Genomic DNA, 23,905 nt, shown 5'->3' with positions numbered 1-23,905 from the left:
TTATTTTTTTATGCAATGTAGCTACCTGACTGGCTAACTACTTACAGGTTCTGTGTTAAACCAAAGATAGTTAAGGTCAAGAAAATAAATCCACAAGCTGCCTGTTAATGATTGCTAATGTGTTAGCATTAGCACAATATAATGTAATTAAATATGTATAATTACAACTGCTATAAACCGCTAGCTTAGCTACCATGCTACCAGTTAATATACACCAAAAAACAGTTAAATTCGGCCCTGCTGCCTCTTCAACAGCAGTCACTGATCACAGCATATGTTTGCTGTCATTAATAGTGCTGCTTTGGGTGTTTTTGCTTTCAGATAAATGTTTAACTATCGAAAAACAGCTAGGAGCAGTAACTGTTACACTGGAGATGATTTAGGCACCAGCATTAAACTGTTAGCTTAGCTAGCACTAAACAATGCTAATGTGTTAGCATTAGCACAACATAATCTTGTTAAATATGTGTAACTACCACAATTAGGAACTTTTTAATGTTACAATGCTAACGTTAGCCTACACTTAATAAGGTTCATGCTGAGGTACTTCCTTGTTTGCTCCAAGCAGGTTAGTGATTGGCCAAAATGGATCATGTGTCCCCAGTGTAATTCACACACTTCCACTAGGGGGTGCATCTGAGCACACACAGATTTGGGTCGGGGAGGCGGGGCTAAAATTACACATACACAAAAAAATCTGAAATATGCCATAATATGGGTCAGAGGAGATTTTAAGATAGAAATGCACTTTGGAGCGCGCCGAACGCATTTATATAGCTAAACCAATTGGGGACGGCATTTTTGTCCCCAATTCCCGAGCCGCCCCCAATTTATTGGTGTGTACTCTGAGATTTGGCCCCAAAAGTGTCCTAAGTCAACACACACACACACACACACACACACACACACACACACACACACACACACACACACACAGCTTTATACACACTAGTCTCGCACCATAGTGTAGCTGCTGACAGGCCTTTACTCAGTAAAGGTAAGTTTAATTGACACAATCAATAAATTTTACACATCACTAGTGCTTAACTGAATTGAAAAATACAAATATGACGTTTTTAGATCTTAAATGTAAATATTTAAAGTTTAAATTTTGGTTTTGTTTCATAATGTGTTTGCAATGCAGACTTAGTTCAACACACTTTCTTCTTCAAAATCTACATTTGACTTAAATTAACTGATCCCAAAATCATTTTTAATGCTATTTAACCCTCAAAAATAGCATAATCCCACAAAAAAACGTTAAAAATACCTAAAAAAAAAAAACCCCTGATGTACAGCTGGTGCTGTAAGTTAAGCAGGGGAAAGTGGGTGCAGTGGAAGTTGGGTTTCCTCTCTGGCGCTGTTGGCGTGGGCGGCGCTGGTGGTTCTGGTGGGCAGTTGGGCTGCATGTGTTGGGTGCTGATTGAGAACACGCCCACTGAAGGGCAGCAGAGATAAGGAGCTCACTACAGAAAAAAGAGCTGGAGCTCAGAAACATTCAAAGGGCTGAATTATACTGAGAAAACTGTATCGTTGTACAGTACAGGCCAAAAGTTTGGACACACCTTCTCTTTTTCAGTGCGTTTTCTTTATTTTCATGACTATTTACATTGTAGATTCTCACTGAAGCATCAAAACTATGAATGAACACATGTGGAGTTTTATTTACTTAACAAAAAAAAGGTGAAATAACTAAAAACATGTTTTATATTCTAGTTTCTTCAAAACAGAAACAGCCCCCCTTTGCTCTGATTACTGCTTTACACACTCTTGGCATCATTCTCTCAATGAGCTTCATTTAAGAGGTGGCCACCTGAAATGAAAAGTTTTCCAGCAGTCTTGAAGGAAGGAAGGAGTTCCCAGAGGTGTTTATTAGCACTTGTTGCTCCTTTGTCTTCTTCACTCTGTGCTCCAGCTCACCCCAAACCATCTGGATTGGGTTCAGGTCCGGTGACTGTGGAGGTTCAGCTCATTTTTTATTAAGTACATAAAACTCCACATGTGTTCATTTATAGTTTTGATGCTTCAGTGAGAATCTACAATGTAAATAATCATGAAAATAAAGAAAATGCATTGAAAAAGAGAAGGTGTGTCCAAACTTTTGGCCTGCTTTTTATGTTAAGGTTTTGCGATTAACATTTAAAATTTTAAAACAGCAGAGTGAATCAAAACGATATATTTTCCAAATATATGGAGGTAAATATCACTCTAACAATAGATTGTGCACATTTGCTGCCTCAGAGACCGACTGTCTGAACTCGGGCTGGACTCCGCCCCCATATAATGTGCTGAGATGGCGGGAAAACTGTTGATAAGAAAGATTTATGTACTTTTTACCGATCAGCATGTATTATTTTGACTAATACACTGTAATTTATGGACATATACAGTACCAGTCAAAACCTTAAACACTTTAGTCACTCTCTTTTAATCTTTTAGTGATCTATCAGATTATGAAGGAACACATAATGAATCGTGTAGAAACTTAAAAACAGTGTTAAACAAACCTAAATACTCTGTGAAGTATTTAGATGCTCTTATCTGGGGAGCTGTTTATTAACTTGTGGTTTCTGAGGCTGAAAACTCTGATAAATTTATCCTGTACAACAGAGGAAACTCTTACTCTTCCTTTCCTTTCCTGGGGCGGCCCTGATGAGTGCCAGTTCCATCCTTATAATGTTTTTGATGGTCTTTGCGGTGCCTGCACTTGAGAATATTTTCTGATTGACTTAAAGTCATTTTTTCTTTATTTAGTTGAGTAGTTGTTTCTTCTCATAACCTGGATTCGAACATTACTCAAATATTCACTATTCACTGTATACCTGTAACTCTACCTCTTCACTACTTTACTTTAACTGATGCTCTCAAACATCAACATTAAGAGACAAGAAATGAACAAGTAATTAACTCTTGATGAGTTCAGCACAGCTGTTAACTGAAAGCCTGAATTCCAGGAGACTCTATCTCATAAAACTGACTGAGAAAATCCAGCAGAGATGTTCAAAACTCATCATCTAAACAAGAGGAGCTACTTTGAAGAATGTAAAATATAAAATATATTCTGGTTTGTTTAACAACAGTTTTGGTTACTAAGTAATTCAATATGCTTTTCTTCATCGTTTGGAAACCACAGAATTTAAGGTGTGTCTAAACTTTTGTCTGGTACTGTATATTTAATTTTTTTTTCTGTCAGAAGTAAATAGACAATACATCAGTTACCTTATTAATTAATATTTAGAGCTGATAGTTGTCTTTGTGTTGTGCTATTTACTACAGAATCACTGACAGGGTTCTGTTTTATACTATTTTGTGTAAAAAACTCTAAAGATACACAGTTCTGTTGCGTGCAGGCAGAGTTTACAGTGTTTTATCCACCTTAAAACTAGTTTTTGTTGTTGAAACACCATCCTGAGGTGTGTAAGAAGTGATGATAAGTATATGAGTAAAAGACAGGAACATGGATCCTCTAGGCTTCACTCAACAGCATTATTTTATCTAAATTTGGTCATTATATTATTTACTGTAATTTTGAGGAAGGACCTTAGAGGCCCGCAGAGAGGGGGCGCTATAAAGTAAGAGACTGGCACTGAGCTGTGGTCAGAAGGTAGAAGGCCATAAGCCAAGTAGGTGAGTTCTGGTACACAGTGCAGCATAAACTGATCTGTGATCATATCATATATTATAGCAGGTTTTTTATTATCATGGACTTAATTACATTTGAATAAGTGACTTATTACTATCTATAATTGAATGGAAATAATTAAAATTAAAATCTAATATAGAGACGTATATTACATATTTTTCATACAGACATGCCACATATCATACACTGAAAAAAAATTATGAGTAAAATTTACTTTTAAAAAGTTTCACAACTTTCTGCATTTGCTTTTTTTAATTAAAAAAAGTAAATGGAAATAATGGAAAGATGCCAATATCTGCTATTATATATGTATATATTTGCTGATGCCAATATACTTATTTATAGAGAGAGAGAATACAGAGAGAATAGACACCCCGGTGTAACTTTAGAAACATATGTAACATTTGTGTACCGTACATTTTAGCTTTCATCCAGCTGTATGCCAGCAATAAAATTCAACAATAAAAATGTTTCTCCTGAGAAGTTTGTTTTTACAATTTTTAGTCAGTGTCAGCCAATTGTAGTCGCTTGGTACTTGTTGAACCTACAGTAAATACTCCAGCAAGTATCGGTTTGAAATATCAGCCAAATAAAAATATCGGTCCGATGCTGATGTATCTAAAGAAAAAGCAATTACCCAATCTGTTATAATACTAATATCATTTTGCACCTCTAATTCCAATCATCATTCTTGCAAAACCCAAAGTTGAAAGTTCGAACTTCTAAGGTGGACTTCAGGTTTAAGATATGGAGGGGGCGCATCATAAACAAGCTACGGTGAATACTGTGAATTAAGAGGCTCTATTTTAGCCAAGCAGCTTGATTTAGGGCATGTCAGTGTGTCTTTGCTATCGTAACGACAGGAAAAGCATGCACTGGAAACAGCAATGTTATTTTATTTAGTATTCTGTTAATTGTTGATGTAAAATTTGTGGCGTGACTGTGTTACTGAGATAGCGATGAACGTCTGACTGTTGGCGTCTGTCTAGGTTGTATTCAGTCAGTGGAGCTCCTGTGTTTTCTGTTACCAAGATAAACAAGATAAAACTCCAGAAATGTACCTGAACACACCTCATTTCCAGAACACCACGCCCATCAGTGTAGATATATTCAGAAGATCTGCTGCTGTTTAAACCAGACAGGAGGAAGGAGTGAATATAGACTGTTGACAGGGTGTAAGATAGCGATGAGCATCACAATGCACCTTGTGCACTGTGTAAGATTGGGACAAATGCCTCTCATACAATCACGCTGCAAGGTCAGAGCTACCAGTATAATTGTAGAATAACATGTTTGAGATCAGGCCAGGCGTGTTCAGTCTAAAGCCCTTTCCGGATGGGACTAGTTTCTCAGGGAGACGTGACATCGCGGCGTTCAGTAGCTCCTCCATTTCCACTCGCTCTTGTGGTTTTTTTACGTGGATCTCTGTGGAAACTGTGGCGCGGGCGTGTAATTACGATGCGCAGCAGTGGACAGATATCTATTTAATTAAAGGCGAGGAGACGAAACTCAGAGATGTGCGTCCGGACGGGACTAAAATTACCGGAGGAGCGCGGAGTTCAGAGAAAAACAGTAGATAATTCAGCCTATAATTTTCTCAGAGGACGTCTGAGAAAAACACCTACATGATCGTTCTGGACAGGAATAAAATCACAGAGGATAAAAATCCCCATTAAAGAGACAATTACCCAGAACCCCCTGAGAAACTAATCCCATTCAGATAGGGCTTAAGACTACAGTACATTCAGTTCAGTTAACTCCATCTTCATTCACAACTTTAAAAAATGCCCAAACACAAAACCACCAATCCAGTGACACAGCATGACCTGTTTCTGTTATTCTGCCAAGTCCTCCACCTCTGTAAATAAGATAACGGCGACGTTGCAGGAACGCTCCCAGTTTCTCTGTTAATGTTTCACCAGATAATTATTCTCTCGGGGGCAGGAACCACAAAGGAGCGCGATCTCGCTTTCTGTTCTGCCCTTCTTACACTATGTCCATTTGACAGGGCGACAAAATGGAGGAGACGTTTGAGAAGGAGAGCCTGCCGGTGGAAGAGAAAGCTCCGGACGAGGACCAAGGTACGACCTTTCATCTGCTTTACACTGCAGAAACACTGATACTCAGATATATCATGCAGTATATCATGCATTTTTAATTTTAATTTTAGTGGCTGCTTTTATATTACACATATGACACTTTAAGGGTTTAGTCTTAGTTAGAAAGTTAGAAAGTGAACCAGTAATGGACTTACATTTGTATAAGACAAAATAAAACACATGCAAATAAAGCAATAAAGCTTTATTTATTTATGTATTTAAGTTTTAAGCATTGCACTTTTTGTTTTGTATTCCTGGAACTGTAATCCTGCTCTAACCACTTCTTTCTGCACTGCAAAAAAATACACACAACTTTAATCATGTATTCCTTAGCCATCACTTTTTTTTACACACTTAACTTATTTATTGTTATTTTTTAATATAACTTTTACTGGTATCTAATAATCTCTTGTAAAAAGGAAGTATACTTAAGAGCATAAAAAGTATGCTAAAATTAGGTAAAGAGTACTAAATCTACATTTTCAATTTAATATACTTTTTTTAAAATACACATTAAATATACTTTTTTTCTTTATTTGCATAAAATGTATTAAATTAAGTTGTATGTTGTGTGGATAGAAAATATATATGTATTGGCATTAAATACTGCTTAAAGTGCACAGTATCATTAAGGTGTACACAATATGTGCATCAATACATAAAAAGGTAAATTTAATATATACTTCATGTGTGTTAAAAATAATGTTTTAAAAAACACAAACTTAAATCTACTTAAGTCTGAATAAGTTATACAAAAATGGACTCAAAAGCACAACCTAATGCTTTTATGTTGTATTTAAATAAAGCATAATTAGAATGATTGCAATTTAAATATACTTAAGTTGCAGTAAGTTGTTCCAAAATAGTACATTTAGTATTTTAATGTTAAAAGTATGTACTTTTTCACATTAAGTATACTTTTATTGATAGGTGTTAAGAGCTATGGGCTAATCTTTGTGCTTTGTAAACATACTGTAGTTGCTGTAATCTAGCTTAATATGTTTATTTGTTAATAAAATGTGTTGATCACACTCAGTAAAAAGACTTTTACCCCAGATTTGTTAGTGTTTGGTTTGCTGTGGATGATCTGAGTTGTGTATTTGTTTGTTGTTAGCAGTCTGTAATCAGAACTCTGCTGCAGTGCTGCAGTGTTTTAGCGCTAAACTGAAGTTATCAGTGAACTTTGATCAGACTGGGTCTGAAGCTGCTGTAGATTTCTCCCTTAAACTCCAACCAGGACAACCTGCAGTCTGATCCACCTTTGGACAAAATGCAGTTTATTATTCAATGCATGATTTGTGCTTTTTTTACCTTTTAAGAGTACCTACATCATCACACACTCTCCACAAACTGTGTGGAAATGTTTATTAATCTCTAATACGCTTGATTATGTGTTTTCTGATACTGTATGACTCTCTGTTATCAATGAACAGGGACTGATTTATTACATTACCATAGATTACAAAAGTGTAAAATTCAGTTTAATAGGTTATAGTTTGGTGTTTTTAGATTTCTATCAACAATAACAATAATTTGGCTTTCTGTCTGTTAGAGTTTGTAGTTTATGCGTTAAAATGATTTTTAAATCAGGTATAAAAACGTACATGTATAAATTGGCATTCAGATAGCGAGAGACTGTGGTAATATTAGATGTTTTAATGTATGTTTTCATTTTGTGTGTTTCTTGCTGTTAAGCTTATTGTTTTTTGTTTGTTTTATAATTTAACTATTGTTTTATAGTCTTTTTTATGTTTTCCATGCTTTACTTGTTCTTATTTTACATTAAGAGCACCTTGGTCAACGTAAGATATTTAGAAAATGCTTAATAAATATTGTTTTCTTGCTTGCTAACTGTAAGAAAGCATAAATCCTGTGTGGAAGTGTTTATAGTTTAGTCTCTAATATACTCGATTATGTATTTTTTTGTTACTGTTTGACTCAAAAATGTAGTTTATTAGCCAAGTTATATTTTGTGTGTTTTGTTTTAGCACTGAAGCTACAGGACTAAGTGTAGCTAGCAAACAAATGCTTAATAGCATGGCTAAATCATCAAGCAATCTCCACGAACTAGATTATGTGTTTTTGTACACTGAATAATTCACTATTATCAATAGATATGGGCTGAGAAAGCTAATTAGCATTGCTAAGGCATGTAAATCCTCACACACTCTCCTCAATCTGTGTGAAAGTGTATATTGTTAAATCTCTAATATACTAAGTTATGTCTTTTATGATATTGTATACTTAAAAATGCAGTTTATAAGTCATGTTGTATTTGGTTTTAGCACTGACACTACAGCTATAGTATGTATACAGCTCTGGAAAACAATAAAAGACCACTTGATAAGTTTCTTTACATTTTGCCAAATTGAAAACCTCTGGAATATAATCAAACTGAACTGCTTGAATTTTTGCACCAGGAGTAAAGCAGCATAAAGTTATCCAAAAGCAGTGTGTAAGACTGGTGGAGGAGAACATGATGCCAAGATGCATGAAAAAAAACTGTGATTAAAAACCATCAGGGTTATTCCACCAAATATTGATTTCTGAACTCTTAAAACTTTATGAATATGAACTTGTTTTCTTTGCATTATTTGAGGTCTGAAAGCTCTGCATCTTTTTTTTTTGTTATTTCAGTCATTTCTCATTTTCTGTAAATAAATGCTCTAAATGAGAATATTTTTATTTGTAATTTGGGAGAAATGTTGTCTGTAGTTTATAGAATAAAACAACAATGTTCATTTTACTCAAACATAAACCTATAAATAGTAAAATCAGAGAAACTGATTCAGAAACTGAAGTGCTCTCGTCATTTTTTACAGAGCTGTATATATAGTATATATAACAAAGGCATAAAAGCATGGCTAAATCCTCATACACTCTCCTCAAACTATGTGGAATTGTTTATTAATATGTAATAATCTCCAATATACTTTATTATATGTTTTCTGATGCTGCATGACTCATTATTATTAATAAATAGGTACTGAATTACATAAGCATTGCCATAACAGTGTTCAATAGCATATTAGCAAGTGGCATGTTTGGTGGCAACAGTAATGATTTGTTTTTGTTTTCTGTTAGAAACAAAAAATCTTCACATATTCTAATAATATACATAATCTGTGTGAATGTTGTTATAGTTAAATCTCTAATATACTAAATATATGTGTTTTGTGTGATACTGTATTCTGAAAAATGCAGTTTATTGGTCAGAGGGCAGGAGATTAGTGGCGACAGGCCAGGCGATTCCCGCGCATTCTGTTTTAAATTCATATCAGGAATAAAACAAAGAGCCATCGGTGCAAAACTAAACTCTCCACAGCTACGATAACTGAGCCTAGTGCTGGACGATATGGCCAAAATTCATATCACGATATATTCCTTAATTTCGGTCGATACGATATAATTCCGATATCGATATAAATACTTCGAAGGCCTCAGAAAACTGCTAAGAATCCCTGCAATGGAAATACGTACCTACTAGGGGTGGGCGATATGGCCCTAAAATAATATCACAATATTTCATGGTATTATCGCGATAACGATACTCTTGGCGATATGACAAAAAAACGAAAACATTTTTTATTATTGTATACGATATGATATTGCACACCTTTTAAGATATTTAAAAAAAACAATAATTTTAGCAGATTTATAACAGAAGTCAATAATTGAGAATTACATGATACTAATAATAATAATGCACTCCAAATATCTCCATATATCCAGTATTGAAGTAAATTAAATGACACTTTACAGATATAGTAGATATTTAATAGGAAATTAGAAATGTGTGAGTTTTTCTTTTGCTTAAAACAGCAAAAAAATTAGTACCCTGATGTGATAATTAGGGGTGAGTGATGTGGCACGATATTTCAGAGTATAATATCGTGATATATGATATGGCACACCCCTAGTACCTACTACTGTCTACTTAATTTAAGTCTTTGAAACCTCCTTTCACGAAAACATTATAATACTTAAGAAATAAACAATAGTCAAGATAAATCAATGCTCAATTTTATTTGCATATAGCAAAATAAAAACATGACATCCCTGTCAAACATAAGCCAATATAACTATTACCAATAAAAAATAACTTAAAATTAGGATAGAAGCAGAGCTTCTTAGTCTTTTGTAAACAAATTTAACAGTTCAAAACAAAAGTGTTCCAACTAGGATAAAGAACACAAGAAGCCTTTATACACATAAAAGCAACAAGATTTCCCCGTCAAATAAACAAACCTATAGGCTTTGTCAACTATAAATAACTTAGTTACAATATAAGCTACAAAAGTGCTTCAGCCAAAATACAACTCTTTATGAACATAAAAGGAACATGATATTCCCGTCAAATAAACAAACCTAAAGGATTCATAAACTTTAAATAACTTAAATAACTTACAACATAAGCTATAAAAGTGCTTCAGCCAGTATAAGGAAAATATTGTATGTAGTGGAACTGATTGAGGTGGTGGAACAGATTAGATGTTTTAACGTTACCGCTGCTGGTCGGCTCCACTCTCCGGCACAATTTGCAGCAAACTGAAGTTTAGCAGACCTTCGAGAGTCGAACCAAATCCTCACCACTGAATTAGACCTCCCTCCTTCAATTAATCACTTGTGGAAGCGGCAGGGGCATTCATTTTGCATCAAAAATGTCCCGCGCTGGGAGCCAAGAGGACCCGCGGCTGACAAAGAGGACCCGCAACTGACCGCTGACCGAGCGGACCCGTAGGCGGACCGAGCGGACCCGTAGGCGGACCAGAGGCGGACCGAGCGGACCCGTAGGCGGACCAGAGGCTGACCGAGCGGACCCGTGGGCGGACCCGAGGCTAGGCTAGGCTCGGTTCCGTTCCGTTCCACTCCAGCGCGGAACATTTCAGATGCAAACCGAGCCTACCTTAACCTTGGATCCGCGAGGCATTTTAGATGCGTAGCGGACCCGAGCCGAGCCTAGCCTAGCCTAGCCAAATCTAGCCTAGCCTAGCCTAGCCTATCTGGCTACGTGCCTATGTGATTACGTCATCACGCACAGAGATAGTCCAGCTACGGAAGCTGATTGTGTTCAGCTGTGCGGCGAGCTGACGCCAGTAAAACGCATGTCCGTGACAGATTCTGTAAATAATACATATCGATATACCACAAAAATGATATCACCGTTATTGAAACATTTCTTATCGCGATAAATACCGATATCGAATTATTGTCCAGGCCTAACTGAGCCCCTCCCACTAACCCACATACAGCGGCAGGAACTCATATCTCACCAAATGCTGATGTTCTGTTTGTTATAGAAATAATATTACAGTATTTACTATGTTTTTTTTGTTTCAAATGATTTTATTTACCATTAATTAGCTGGTAGTAAGTCCTTATTTTATAGTATTTGCTCGAAAGAGGCTACATTATGATAACTGTATAGAAAAATATTAGGTATGTTAAATGGATTAATGGATTAAATTAGAAACATTAAACAATGTACATTACTAATATAAATTGGAGTAGATTTAAGATTAATTCTACTTTGCCTGTTTCTTTATTTAAAAATATTAGATTTTTTTTATTACAATGCATTTTTGTAAAAAAAACTACTTGTACTTTTACTAAAGTTTAGTTTTTGCTTTTTTAATTGAATCGTATTGTAATGTAGTACTTATACTTTCAATACAGTAGTTTTTGCTTTTTTTATTGAGTAACACTGAAATACAGTACCCATACTTTCAATAAAGTTCTGTTTTTGCTTTTTTAATTAAGTTAAATTGTAATATAGTACTTATACGTTCAATATAGTACAGTTTTTGCTTTTTTAATTGATTTATATTGTGATACAGTACTTGTGCTTTCAATATATTCCAGTTTTGGCTTTTTAAATTAAGTTATATTGTAATACAGTAGTATAGTCTCACTGTTGTACAGTTTTAGCTTTTTTATTGAGTTATATTGTTATGTAGTACTCATATTTTTTCTATAGTACAGTTTTTGCATTTTGTAATAAGTTAATTAAGTTAATTTGTGATACAGTACTCATGCATTCACTATAGTATAGCTTTTGCTTTTTTTATTGAGTTACACTGGAAAAAAGTACCCATATGTTCCCTATAGAAGAGTTATATTGCGATACAGTACATGTACCTTTACTATAATAGAGTTGTGGCTTCTTATAATTGAGTTTTCTCATTTTTACTCATATTTTTACTATAGTACACTCTCTGATCTTTTAATTGAGTTACACAGGAATGCACCGTACACGTAATTTTGCTATAGTACAGTTTCTGCTGTTTTAATTGAGTTTTATTTTGATATAGCGCTCATACTTTCACTATAGTACACTTTCTAAACTTTTAATTGAGTTACACTGGAATACACTACCCATAATACACTTTCTGCTGTTTTAATTGAGTTATATATTTAATTTTGTTGTGTTGTATTAATGTTTATGGCAGGTGGGATTGGCCGGCGTTTGAGGGACCGAGACCTGCTGAGGAAGAGGAAGGCGGAAGCTGAGGAGAAGGCAACTAACCAGTGGGTTTATGGGTAAAGTTAGTGCTGATGCTGGGGTTTATGGGTAGAAAAGGGCATTTATATTCCTTATTATATTAGTAAATTCATTATAGTATTAGTGTGTAGTGCACAATTGGGACACAGAGAGTTCTTGTTAGAAGTGTTAACCTAGCACCTAGCATCTGAGGCTGGTAACGCTTATAAACTTTTGCTGTTCCTTTCCTGGAGCGGTCCTGATGAGTGCCAGTTCCATCATCATTATGTTTTTGATGGTCTTTTTGCCACTGCACTTAATGATACTTTCAAACTTTTTGAATTGACTGACCTTAATTTTTTTCTTAAAGTATTTTTTTCTTTACTTAGTTGAGTAGTTGTTTCTTCTCATAATCTGGATTCGAACATTACTCAAATATTCACTATTCACTGTATACCTGTAACTCTACCTCTTCACTACTTTACTTTAACTGATGCTCTCAAACACTTTATTAAGAGACAAGAAATTCAAGTAATTAACTCTTGATGAGTTCAGCACAGCTGTTAACTGAAAGCCTGAATTCCAGGAGACTCTACCTCATAAAACTGACTGAGAAAATCCAGCAGAGATGTTCAAAACTGATCATCTAAACAAGAGGAGCTACTTTGAAGAATCTAAAAATTAGTTTAACACATAGTTTGAATGACTTTAGTTGTAATCTACAATGCAGAACATTTTAAAATGATAAAAGTGCACTGGAGTTAAAATAAAAGGTGTGTTTTCTGAAACCCCTCAGGGCTCAGAGCAGGAAGCGAGTGAGGAAGGAGCCCAGCAGCACTGCAGGGAAGAAAGGCCGGCCGAGGAAAAATGCCGTCCCCGTAGAACCGCAACCAGAACCGGAACCTGAGCCGGAACCGGTCGTGCTCCAAACCTCCGAGCAGCCGGAGATCCTCAGGACGCCGGAGGAAGTACCTGCAGTCCAGATTCCTCTACTAGATCCAGTTCCTGCTCCAGCTCCGGTTCTTCAGTTGATACCCCTCCCTGAACCGGTCCCAGTTACGCCCCCAAAACCAGCCGAACCCCTGATCATCCCGGTTCCGGAGGAAGTGCCCAGTGATAGCGGTGCCGGCATTCTAATCGAGGATTTGGGTCCTGATGAGGATGAAGATAAACCAGTATCTCAGGAGAGGCTCATCATTGATCAAGGTTATAAAATAATCAATTAGCTTGGAAAAACACATTTATCTCATCCCTGATTGTAAAGTCATTTGCTAAACCCATGCTAACTCATGATTCCAATAGTATATTTAACATTATATACAGCTATATTGACTATATTGCCAAAAGTATTCACAGTGTGCACAGGTGTTTAATAATAAAAGCAGCAGCTAGGCATGCTGGGACTGCTTCTACAAACACTAGTGAAATAAAAGAATGGGTCCCAGGCTTTCAGGAGCTCAGTGAACTCCAGCATTGTGGTACCACAGGTGATAGGATGCAGCACCTGTGGAGCAACAAGTCCAGTCGTGAAATTTCACTATTCACTACTAAATATTCCACAGCCAACTGTCAGTGATATTATAACACAGTGGAAGAGACTGAGAACCACAGCGACTCTGTGCTCTGTTAGTGTAAAATATTTTTGGTCAGCTAAAAATACCAATCAGTGCTTCCACGATCACCAGTCTCCAGACTCCATACACACAATATGCAGTGACTGCAGTAGAAGAAAAATAAACTATATATTTTCTATGTAAACTATGATTAATTACAAATGCTATTGTCTTTAAAATGGTATAATTGCTTTGTTATGCTACTCTATTATCATAATATCAGTCGCATTTATCGTATAGGTCTTAAAATGAAAATTAATATCATTTATCACAATAATATCTGGCATGATATATCGTGACAGGCCTACCAATGATCTTAGGGCCATGTGTTATTACAGTGCATTGCAAAAGTATTCAGCCCCCTTGAACTTTTCAAACTTTTGCCACATTTCAGGCTTCAAACATAAATACATAAATATAAATACAGGACCATTCTGGAGGAAAACCTGCTGGAGTCTGCAAAAGACCTGAGAGTGGGACGGAGATTTATCTTCCAACAAGACAATGATCCAAAATATAAAGCTAAATCTACAATGGAACGGTTCACTAATAAACGTATCCAAGTGTTTGAATGGCCAAGTCAAAGTTCAGACCTGAATCTAATGGAGAATCTGTGGAAAGAGCTGAAAACTGCTGTTCACAAACCAACGCCCTCCATCCAACCTCACTGAGCTCCAGCTGTTTTATAAAGAAGAAGAGGGAAAATTTCAGTCTCTTGATGTGCAAAACTGAGAGAGACGAACCCCAAGAGACTTGCAGCTGTAATCTCAGCAAAAAGTGCCGCTACAAAGTATTAGCGCAAGGGGGCTGAATAATATATAATAATAATATATAATATTTCTAAAAAAGTTTAAAACATCCAATAAATTTTGTTCCACTTCACGATTGTGTCCCACTTGTTGTTGATTTTTCACAAAAAAATTACAATTTAATATCTTTTTGTTTTATAGCCTGAAATGTGGCAAAGGTTTGAAAAGTTTAAGGGGTCTGAATACTTTTGCAAGGCACTGTATGTGGTGGTTACATACCTGCACAGGTGCTCCAGATACTTTACTAACACTTCATTAATTCACTAATTCACTGTTTCTCTCTCTGTAGGTGCTGTTGAGGAACCAGCAGCTGCTCTTCCTGAACAAACCAAAATATTCTCAGAGCCAGTGTTAGCCACGCCCATCGCCCCGCCCACCGTCCCGACCCAGCAAGATTACCTGCCTGGAAACCTGCTGTAGACGAGCATCGCTATCATCATCCTCATCAGCAGCAGAGCAGCATCAAACCAAGCTTTTATTTCACTGGTCAACCTTTTAATTTGTGTACGAAAGACGAACAGCGGCGCTTATCCAGGAGCTTCTATCTGTGATCTCAATCAAGAACAAATGTATATTTATTCATCTGCTGTTTTTGTCAATTGCAGTGTGACAAATTGTGTTTTATTGAGCCCGAAATTCTTTTCCACAGAATTAATAATTTTAAATAAAAGTTAAACGTTGAATTTTGTAGCTCTGTGGTGTGCTGAGTTGCTTATTTTTATTCTCTGAACAAGTTAATCATCTCAAACCCCCACTCTGAACAGGTTCATCTAAAACAAACCCCCACTCTGAACAAGTTAATCATCTCAACCCCCCACTCTGAACGAGTTTATCTCTCAAACCCCCACTCTAAACAAGTTAATCTCTCAAACCCCCACTCTAAACTAGTTAATCATCTCAAACCCCCACTCTAAACAAGTTTATCTCTCAAACCCCCACTCTAAACTAGTTAATCATCTCAAACCCCCACTCTAAACAAGTTAATCTCTCAAACCCCCACTCTGAACAAGTTAATCTCTCAAACCCCCACTCTAAACAAGTTAATCTCTCAAACCCCCACTCTGAACAAGTTCACCATCTCAAACAAACCCCCACTCTAAACTAGTTAATCTCTCAAACCCCCACTCTAAACGAGTTCATCTCTCAAACCCCCACTCTAAACAAGTTAATCTCTCAAACCCCCACTCTGAACAAGTTCACCATCTCAAACAAACCCCCACTCTGAACGAGTTCATCTCTCAAACCCCCACTCTAAACAAGTTAATCTCTCAAACCCCCACTCTAAACTAGTTAATCATCTCAAACCCCCACTCTAAACAAGTTTATCTCTCAAACCCCCACTCTAAACGAGTTCATCTCTCAAACCCCCACTCTAAACAAGTTAATCTCTCAAACCCCCACTCTAAACTAGTTAATCATCTCAAACCCCCACTCTAAACAAGTTTATCTCTCAAACCCCCACTCTGAACGAGTTCATCTCTCAAACCCCCACTCTGAACGAGTTCACCTCTCAAACTCCCACTCTGAACAAGTTAATCTCTCAAACTCCCACTCTGAATGAATTGATTTCGAACAGTAAAATCTGTAGGGAAATTTTAAAAACGTGGTGGAATTTCCCTTTAATAGAACAGTAGTGTAAATGATGTGGAGGAAAAATGCAGCAACAGCTCCATCTAGTGGTAAAACATAATATACATAAAATAATAAATAGAATAATGTAGTTAATTGAAATGCAACGCTTTTTTTAATTTGTATAAAATGTAATAACATAATAAAATAAAAATAAAAACGTCAGTTCTTTTTGAAAGTATATCACCACTATCAAACTAAAAAATCTCTAAAACAAAAACTTTACAGGATGAGGAAAAATGTAAGTCAATGTACCTTTTTTTTAATACGGACAATGTTGGAGCATTTCTATTGGTCTATTCATCATAAACGTCTACCAGATTTATTTATTTACTTATGATTATTATTATTTTTTATTATTGGTTTTAAATTATTATTAATATTATTCCTATTGTTAGTATTAGTATTACGTTACTATAAGCAATTACAGATAGTACTAATTTATTGTGCATATACTTTTTATTGAGAAAAGGTATAATCTTTAGCTGTACAGTTTTTTTTCCTTGACGATACTTGACGATATTACATTACATTATACTATTATTACTTATATTTATTTTTTTATATTAAACTATTTTATATATTTTAATTATATTGCATTTTATTATTGTATTTTATTTTATATTACTTAATTTTATATTATTTCATATATTCTAATAATATTTTATTTTTATATTATTTTATCATATATTATTGTATTTAATTTTATATTATTTTATATATTCTAATCATAATTTATTTTTATATTCTTTTATCATATATTATTGTATTTAATGTTATATTATTTTATTTAATTTTATATGTACTATAGTTTATTGTAGTGTAGGCCGGTTTATGGAGAGGCGGGTTCCGGTTGTCCGGCGTGTATTTTCCGGTCGAGCAGCACGTGGTGGCTCCGCGCATGCGCAGAGAGTAGGCGGAAAGACAGCGTGGGTTTCTGTTTTGAGCTGAAGGAGCTGCTGTTATTATCATTACAGTCAGATACTAACCCCTAACATCTCCTAATTACCCCTAATACCTCCTAATTACCCCCATTTACCCCAGTTTATCCTGAATGATGAGTTCCTGCAGCTGCAGAGAGCAGAGCCTCAGACTGAACCAGCAGGTCAATGTGATGAGGAAGGAGATCAAAAACCTCAGGTAGGTAAACACCTGTACACACCTGTACACACCTGTACACACAGGGACAGTTCCTCAGACAGGGATGAAGCCCAATCTTACACTACACACGCTCTAAATAGAGATTTCCCACTGAAATAAACCCAGTCAGAATGCACTGTTGATCAGGAAAGTGGTTTATATTTTGTTTATTTAAGTTACAGTTCTTTATAGAAGTGTTTGTTTGTGTATATATAGGGCCATCTCAAAAAATTAGAATATCTTTACTGATTGGTGGAAACTTCACACTAGACCTCGAGCAGTTTGGACTGTGTGTCTCTCCACTCTTCCTCCAGACTCTGCTCCCTTCATTTCCTTTAAATGAAATGTAAAATGTACTGATGATCAGTGATGGTTTGTTTGGAGAGTCATGTCTGTCATCTGCTGGTGTTGATCCACTGTGTTTTATTATCAAGTCTAAACTCAGTGCAGTTTTGTTTTCCCACAAAATCTTACAGCACTTCATATCTTACAGCTTCCCTCTGCTGAAAACAACTTTTATAGAGATGCAGATTTCATTTTCCAGCAGGATTTGGCACACTGTCCATACTGCCAAAAGTATCAATTGGTCTTTTATAATATTCTAATTTTCTGGGACACTGATTTTTGGGTTTTCATTGGCTGTGAGCTTCATAATAATTAACAATAAATTAAATAAAAGCTTAAAATAGATCACTATGTGTTTAATACATCTATATAATATATGTGTTTGACTTTTTTTTAACTGAATTACTGAAATAAAGTAACTTTTCTAAGATATTAATTTTTTTTTAGATGTCCCTGTATGTGTGTATATATATATTAAACCGCTGTGCTGTGTTTCCTCAGGCAGCAGATAGACAGCGCTGTTCGAGCTCACAGGAAGCACATGAGCTCCCTGCAGTCTGAGCTGGAGATCTGGAGTCGAGGGAAACCTCAGAAGAGACCAGCAGCTCCGGACCCACAGCCAGGGCCCGAGATATCCCTAGAGAAAGGTGATATTTTTACATATTTTATCAAAAATACCTCCCCTTTTATATAATAATAAACACACAGACAGTACTAGTCTAGCACCTCACCTTTAATATAATAAACACAAACCTACTCAAAACTCACTATAAATAACATTAACTACCTGATACATATACAGACAGTACTAGTCTAGCACCTCTGTCACAGGCAACATGTTTTTTTGGGGGGAAGCAGGGACTCATTTTAGGGGTGTTTGAACCCCTTAAAAAGGGCTAGCAATGCCCCTGGATGCTACCACCACCATGTTTCACTGCAACACTTTGGAAAAAAAATCTTCAGTTTCTGAATCAGATTCTCTGATTGTGCTATTTATAGGTTTATGTTTGAGTAAAATGAACATTGTTGTTTTATTCTATAAACTACAGACAACATTTCTCCCAAATTACACATAAAAATATTCTCATTTAGAGCATTTATTTACAGAAAATGAGAAATGACTGAAATAACAAAAAAGAAGCAGAGCTTTCAGACCTCAAATAATGCAAAGAAAACAAGTTCATATTCATAAAGTTTTAAGAGTTCAGAAATAATCAATATTTGGTGGAATAATCCTGGTTGGTTTTTAATCACAGTTTTAATTTCGTGCATCTTGGCATCGTGTTCTCCTCCACCAGTCTTACACACTGCTTTTGGATAACTTTATGCTGCTTTACTCCTGGTGTAAAAATTCAAGCAGTTCAGTTTGGTGGTTTGATGGTTTGTGATCATCCATCTTCCTCTTGATTATATTCCAGAGGTTTTTAATTTGTTAAAATCAAAGAAACTCATCATTTTTAAGTTCCCTCTTATTTTTTCCCAGAGCTGTATGATGATATATCTTGGTTCTTCTCCTCAGGTTGTATCCAGACTGTCCCCATCGGCTACATCGATTCCTGCTTCTCCAGAAAGAACGGTACTCCCCGTCAGCCGGCGGTCTGCACCGTATCCCGCGCCAGCCTGCAGATTCAGCCCTCAGTCTTCAACAACCCTGATCACGCTCTGACCGGCCTGGAGAACTACTCTCACGTCTGGTGGGTGATTACTACAGTATAAATGTAGGTTATCTGTATTTTACTGTAGCAATTATTTTTACATTTTCACTCAATTATCTGAACTTTCTCCTCCTTATATTTTAATAAAAACAGCCTCGTTACTCCTGTTTCATTTCAGCTGTTTTTCATTCCGGCTTCTCATCGTTCAATAAAACCCCTATCCAGATAAATCTCTCCATCCAGATAGAGTGAATCTGATTGTGATTGGATGTAGAGAAGTATAAACATATACCATTCCCACTCCCTATTGGTTTATACTGTGATCCATCACAGACGTATGTAGTCTAGTATGAAGATGATCCTGCAGAGACTCAAGAGACAAACTCCAGATAAACTCCAGCCCAACTAAACTTCTTTAATATATTTACACTCTACTAAAATATATTCATTTATAATCAGCATATATGCAGCTGAAACACTAGAGAACAGCCGAGTGCAAAATCCCACATTATATTATCAACATTAACATTTTAATATTTTAACATTATAGTCATTATAGCTTTTAGTAAAATGTAATGTTTTGGAGAAGGGGGGGTTGAGGGGGGGTAGTGTACTATAGGACTCTGTGGGCGTGGCCTAAGCTTTTGTTCTCCTAATGGATTTATTTTTCCTCTTATATTACTTTTACTTTTATACTTTAAGTAGTTTTGAAAACAGTACTTTTACACTTTTACTTAAAAAAAGGGTGAAAACCTTGAGTTGATTCTTGAGTTGATTCTTGAGTTGATTAGTCGATACAACTGACAATGTTGATTATTTAAATTTGTTAACTACAATTTTAATTGTCGACTAATCGTTAATTTGTAATAGTACAGCATTACACAAAGTGCTGGGGACAGAAGTGCAATGGGAGATGGGTAAATGGCTCACTCCAAAAGTGCCCAAACACTACAGATTACATTTTTAACCACTAAATATAAGTAATGTCCTCGTTTTAACATCTAGACATTTAAATGACTTTTAAAACTCATGTTCAGCTGTATCTATCGTTTTATCATTCTATCATAGAGATGGAGAACATGGCAGAAATAATTGTTGACTAATCGACTAATTGAAAAAATAATCATCAGATTAGTCAACTACCAAAATAATCATTAGTTGCAGCTCTAGTTGATTCTTCTACAACTTCTACAGAAGTATTTTAATTATTAAACTCTATCTATACTCTATTCTACCTACAGAGTAATGAATGAATGGAGATACTTTTTTCTCACCTTTACCCCTCAGGCTGATTTTCCTCTTCCATAAGAACGGACACCTGAGCTACAAAGCAAAGGTAAAGCCTCCTCGGCTCAACGGTCAGAAGGTGGGGGTGTACTCCACCCGCAGCCCCCACCGACCCAACGCCATCGGCCTCACCCTCGCCAAACTGGAGAGCATCACAGGTCAGGACCTCCCTGAGAACTTAACCGTGTGATTGTTTTCCTCACCATGTTCTCTGCAGCACTTGGCTTTGTTTTGTATTTCATTTCCCCCTTAGTCCCGCCTCTTTATTAGTAGGGATGTAACGATACACTCTACTCACGATGCAGTGCGATTCACGATGCTGACCTCACGATATCATTTTCTCTTGATAGTTTTTTTGTTGTTGTTTAAAAAATTATTTGTCTACAACAAATCTACAAAATGCTGTATTTTGCTTATTTTTTCTTTTCTTATCAAAGTAAAGAATTCCCTTTTATTTCTGCGGTAGGATACAATTTATGCAAAAACAATGCAGCACATTTCTTTTTGTGTGTAAAATAAAAAAAAATGCACAAAAGAAATTTCAAATAAAATTGTGAATAATACAAACGAATATCAAACAAATAAACTAAGGCTTTAGAATTTTTTTCAGAGATATTTAGAAAAAATACATATGCCATATATAGTGGTTTAGAAAGTTTATACACACATTCAGAAAAAGATTCCTTCTGCAACTGGGTAACTTTCTCCTTTATCTGGGATCTAATGCAGCGCATCCCAGCAGGAATTTATATTCTGTAGTCGATTATTAGCTGTATTGTGATGCATCGTTACATCCCTAGTTATTAGTGTTCCCATCTGTCTGTGTGTCGATTGTTTCCCAGGCCCCTCGTTATCTTCCCCAGCTGTGCCTTCTCTGTCACAGTGTGTATATAACCCCTTAATGTTCATGTTATGAAGTTTCAGTCTTCTTTTTTCTGCTCTTGTAAGCGTCATAACTGTTTGGTTTATCTCATTTTGTACTCTGTTTAGTTCAAAATTTTCTTTTCAAACTTTCCCTTTTTATTTTCTCATCTTTTTAAAACAGTGAGGGTGGGGTTATACAGTACCTGTATCAGAGTGAATCAATACAAAACTATTACTTCAGTACAATTCTCTACTGTTAGATGCTGAGCCACCGTGTCCAAAACATCAGCTGAGCTGGCTCCCTTTTTACTTTTTTTTTTTTTCTAGCAGTAGCAGTGTATATCCTCCTGAGACCCAGACTTTAAAAAAAAATCTCTTAAATTTGTCATTAATAGGACCTAACAAGTATATTAAACTGTTTTTGTACAGGAAAAATTTTAAAAAAACTTTTCATAAAAATATCCTTTTCCATTTGGGATCAGAAGGACCCATTAACAGTCCAAAAACAAAATTTTAGCTTCCCGCAATAAGTTAATAAACTTATAAATAAATTTTCAAACATAAAATTGGATGAGATTTTAATCTGGCCCATGGCTGTAGAAACTTTTGACTGGGATTCCTGCCCTTGTATTCAATCAATTGAGTTTAATGTTGTCATTGGACACTAGATGGTACGGGTAGTGTTTTCATATGAGGTCAAAGGGTCAAGGTTTTAAAAAGTGCAGTATAATGGTGCAGAGAAGCTGAAATGTTATGTTCCCTTATGTGGACGCAAGGTCTCAAGACGATATATATATATATATATATATATATATATATATATATATATATATATATATATATATATAAAATGAATAAATAATATACAGTGTTGTTAATGTTGTTTACTTTAAAGCTTTAAATCTGTTGTGTGCTACAGGTGATACGCTCCACCTGTCAGGTGTGGATCTGATCTCAGGGACTCCTGTTCTGGACATTAAGCCTTATATTCCGGACTATGACTCTCCGTCCGTCACTAACCGGGTAAACCTGAGCGTTCCTGAGCAAACAGAGAGCATGGAGGACTCAGAACCAGAACCAGAACCTGAGGAGCTTCAGAACCCAGCAGTGGAACTTTCTGCTCCAGTTAGTCCTCCACACGCCTCAGAGAACTTCCTCAGCAGAGCTCTGGCTGAGGTGAGGGATTATCTCCAGCAGGGGGCGCCGTCTGCTGAGAGCTCAGCTGAAGAGAAGCCTTCTGGGTCTGGACCAGAACCAGAACCGGGACTGGAGCGAGAGGACACTGCCAGGTACAGTAAAGCTGTGTGAACATAAAAATGAATATGGGTCCTGTTTTAGTGATCTACAGGCTGTAGGATGTATGTATGTCAGTGTGTCTTTGCTATCATAACAACGGGAAAAGTACACCTTGTGCTGCTCGAAACACAACGCAAAAGCCATGTAGTACTAATTCTCTTAATTAATCGTGGGTGTGGTTAAATTTTGGGCGTAACAAGAAATAACCCTTTAATTAATGAATAAATAAAGGTTTATATCTGCCCCCTGTGTTTGCAGGTTGAGTTATGGAGCAGATTCGTACAGCAGCATCGCAGACTGGATCAGAAACCCTCCAGTATCCAAACTCAGCGTCCGATTCACCCCGACCGCCCAATCAGAACTCGCCCAGTTCCTCCCCCCACACAGCACAGGTATCTTATTCTATATATCTCTCTTTATCTTTCTCTCTATCTCTTTTATTTCTCTCTCACTCTGTCTCTCTCTCTCTCTTTATATATATGTGTCTTTCTCTCTTTTTTCGTCTCTCTCTCTTTCTCAAATCTCTTGGTACCTCTCTCTCTCTCTCTCTCTCTCTCTCTGTCTCTATCTGTCTCTCTCTATCTCTCTGTCTCTATCTCTGTCTCTACCTGTCTCTCTATCTGTCTCTCTCTCTATCTCTCTGTCTCTCTATCTGTCTCTCTCTATCTCTCTCTCTCTCTCTCTCTCTATCTGAAAACTCTATCTGTCTCTCTCTATCTCTCTGTCTCTATCTTTCTCTCTTTCTATCTGAAATCTCTCACACACTCTCTCCCTCTACAAAGTGATTGTCTTATGAGTAATACTGGATATGAATGTTATTAATTGTTATATATTAGATGTTATATAGATATTAGATGTTATGTAGATATTTAATAGATGTTTAGATGTTACATAGATATTTATTATATGTAATGTAGATATTTAGTAGATGTTATGTAGATGTTATTATATGTTGTATAGGTATATTCATTAGGATGCTCCCTGTGTTGTTTAACTCTGTGATGTTTTTATCATTTTTATTTTTATTGTTTTTATTAATTTATT

The 23,905-nt window shown here is 36.0% G+C and overlaps 2 protein-coding genes across 2 annotated transcripts in view; both read left to right on the top strand.

Annotated features, from left to right (window-relative positions):
* Nucleotides 1-978: 978 nt before the first annotated feature.
* On the top strand, nucleotides 979-15,335 carry hemgn (hemogen). Its single transcript, XM_022666787.2, has 5 exons — nucleotides 979-997; nucleotides 5,652-5,724; nucleotides 12,192-12,282; nucleotides 13,020-13,429; nucleotides 14,935-15,335. Exons 2-5 carry the CDS (start codon nucleotides 5,661-5,663, stop codon nucleotides 15,063-15,065), a joined length of 696 nt encoding a protein of 231 aa, XP_022522508.2. The 5' UTR covers nucleotides 979-997; nucleotides 5,652-5,660; the 3' UTR covers nucleotides 15,066-15,335.
* A 1,822-nt stretch (nucleotides 15,336-17,157) lies between these two features.
* trmo (tRNA methyltransferase O) overlaps nucleotides 17,158-23,905 on the top strand; it is an 8,573-nt gene continuing 1,825 nt past the window's right edge. The window contains exons 1-6 of the mRNA XM_049481729.1: nucleotides 17,158-17,414; nucleotides 18,261-18,406; nucleotides 19,279-19,453; nucleotides 20,702-20,859; nucleotides 22,485-22,854; nucleotides 23,120-23,253. Coding sequence (XP_049337686.1) covers nucleotides 17,329-17,414; nucleotides 18,261-18,406; nucleotides 19,279-19,453; nucleotides 20,702-20,859; nucleotides 22,485-22,854; nucleotides 23,120-23,253 — 1,069 coding nt within the window. The 5' untranslated portion in view covers nucleotides 17,158-17,328. The remainder of the gene's footprint in view (nucleotides 17,415-18,260; nucleotides 18,407-19,278; nucleotides 19,454-20,701; nucleotides 20,860-22,484; nucleotides 22,855-23,119; nucleotides 23,254-23,905) is intronic.

The sequence above is a fragment of the Astyanax mexicanus genome, chromosome 7 (genome assembly GCF_023375975.1).
Source record: "Astyanax mexicanus isolate ESR-SI-001 chromosome 7, AstMex3_surface, whole genome shotgun sequence".
In the NCBI taxonomy this organism is placed as follows: Eukaryota; Metazoa; Chordata; class Actinopteri; order Characiformes; family Acestrorhamphidae; genus Astyanax; species Astyanax mexicanus.
Note: the sequence above shows the minus strand (reverse complement) of the source record. Positions and strands in the feature narration are given on the sequence as shown.

Excerpts from the sequence above, each read along its gene's own strand:
- hemgn (XM_022666787.2), top strand. The coding sequence starts at position 5,661 with ATGGAGGAGACGTTTGAGAAGGAGAGCCTGCCGGTGGAAGAGAAAGCT. Across the intron at positions 12,283-13,019 it reads ACTAACCAGTGGGTTTATGG|GGCTCAGAGCAGGAAGCGAG; the intron begins GTAAAGTTAGTG and ends GAAACCCCTCAG. Across the intron at positions 13,430-14,934 it reads GAGGCTCATCATTGATCAAG|GTGCTGTTGAGGAACCAGCA; the intron begins GTTATAAAATAA and ends CTCTCTCTGTAG.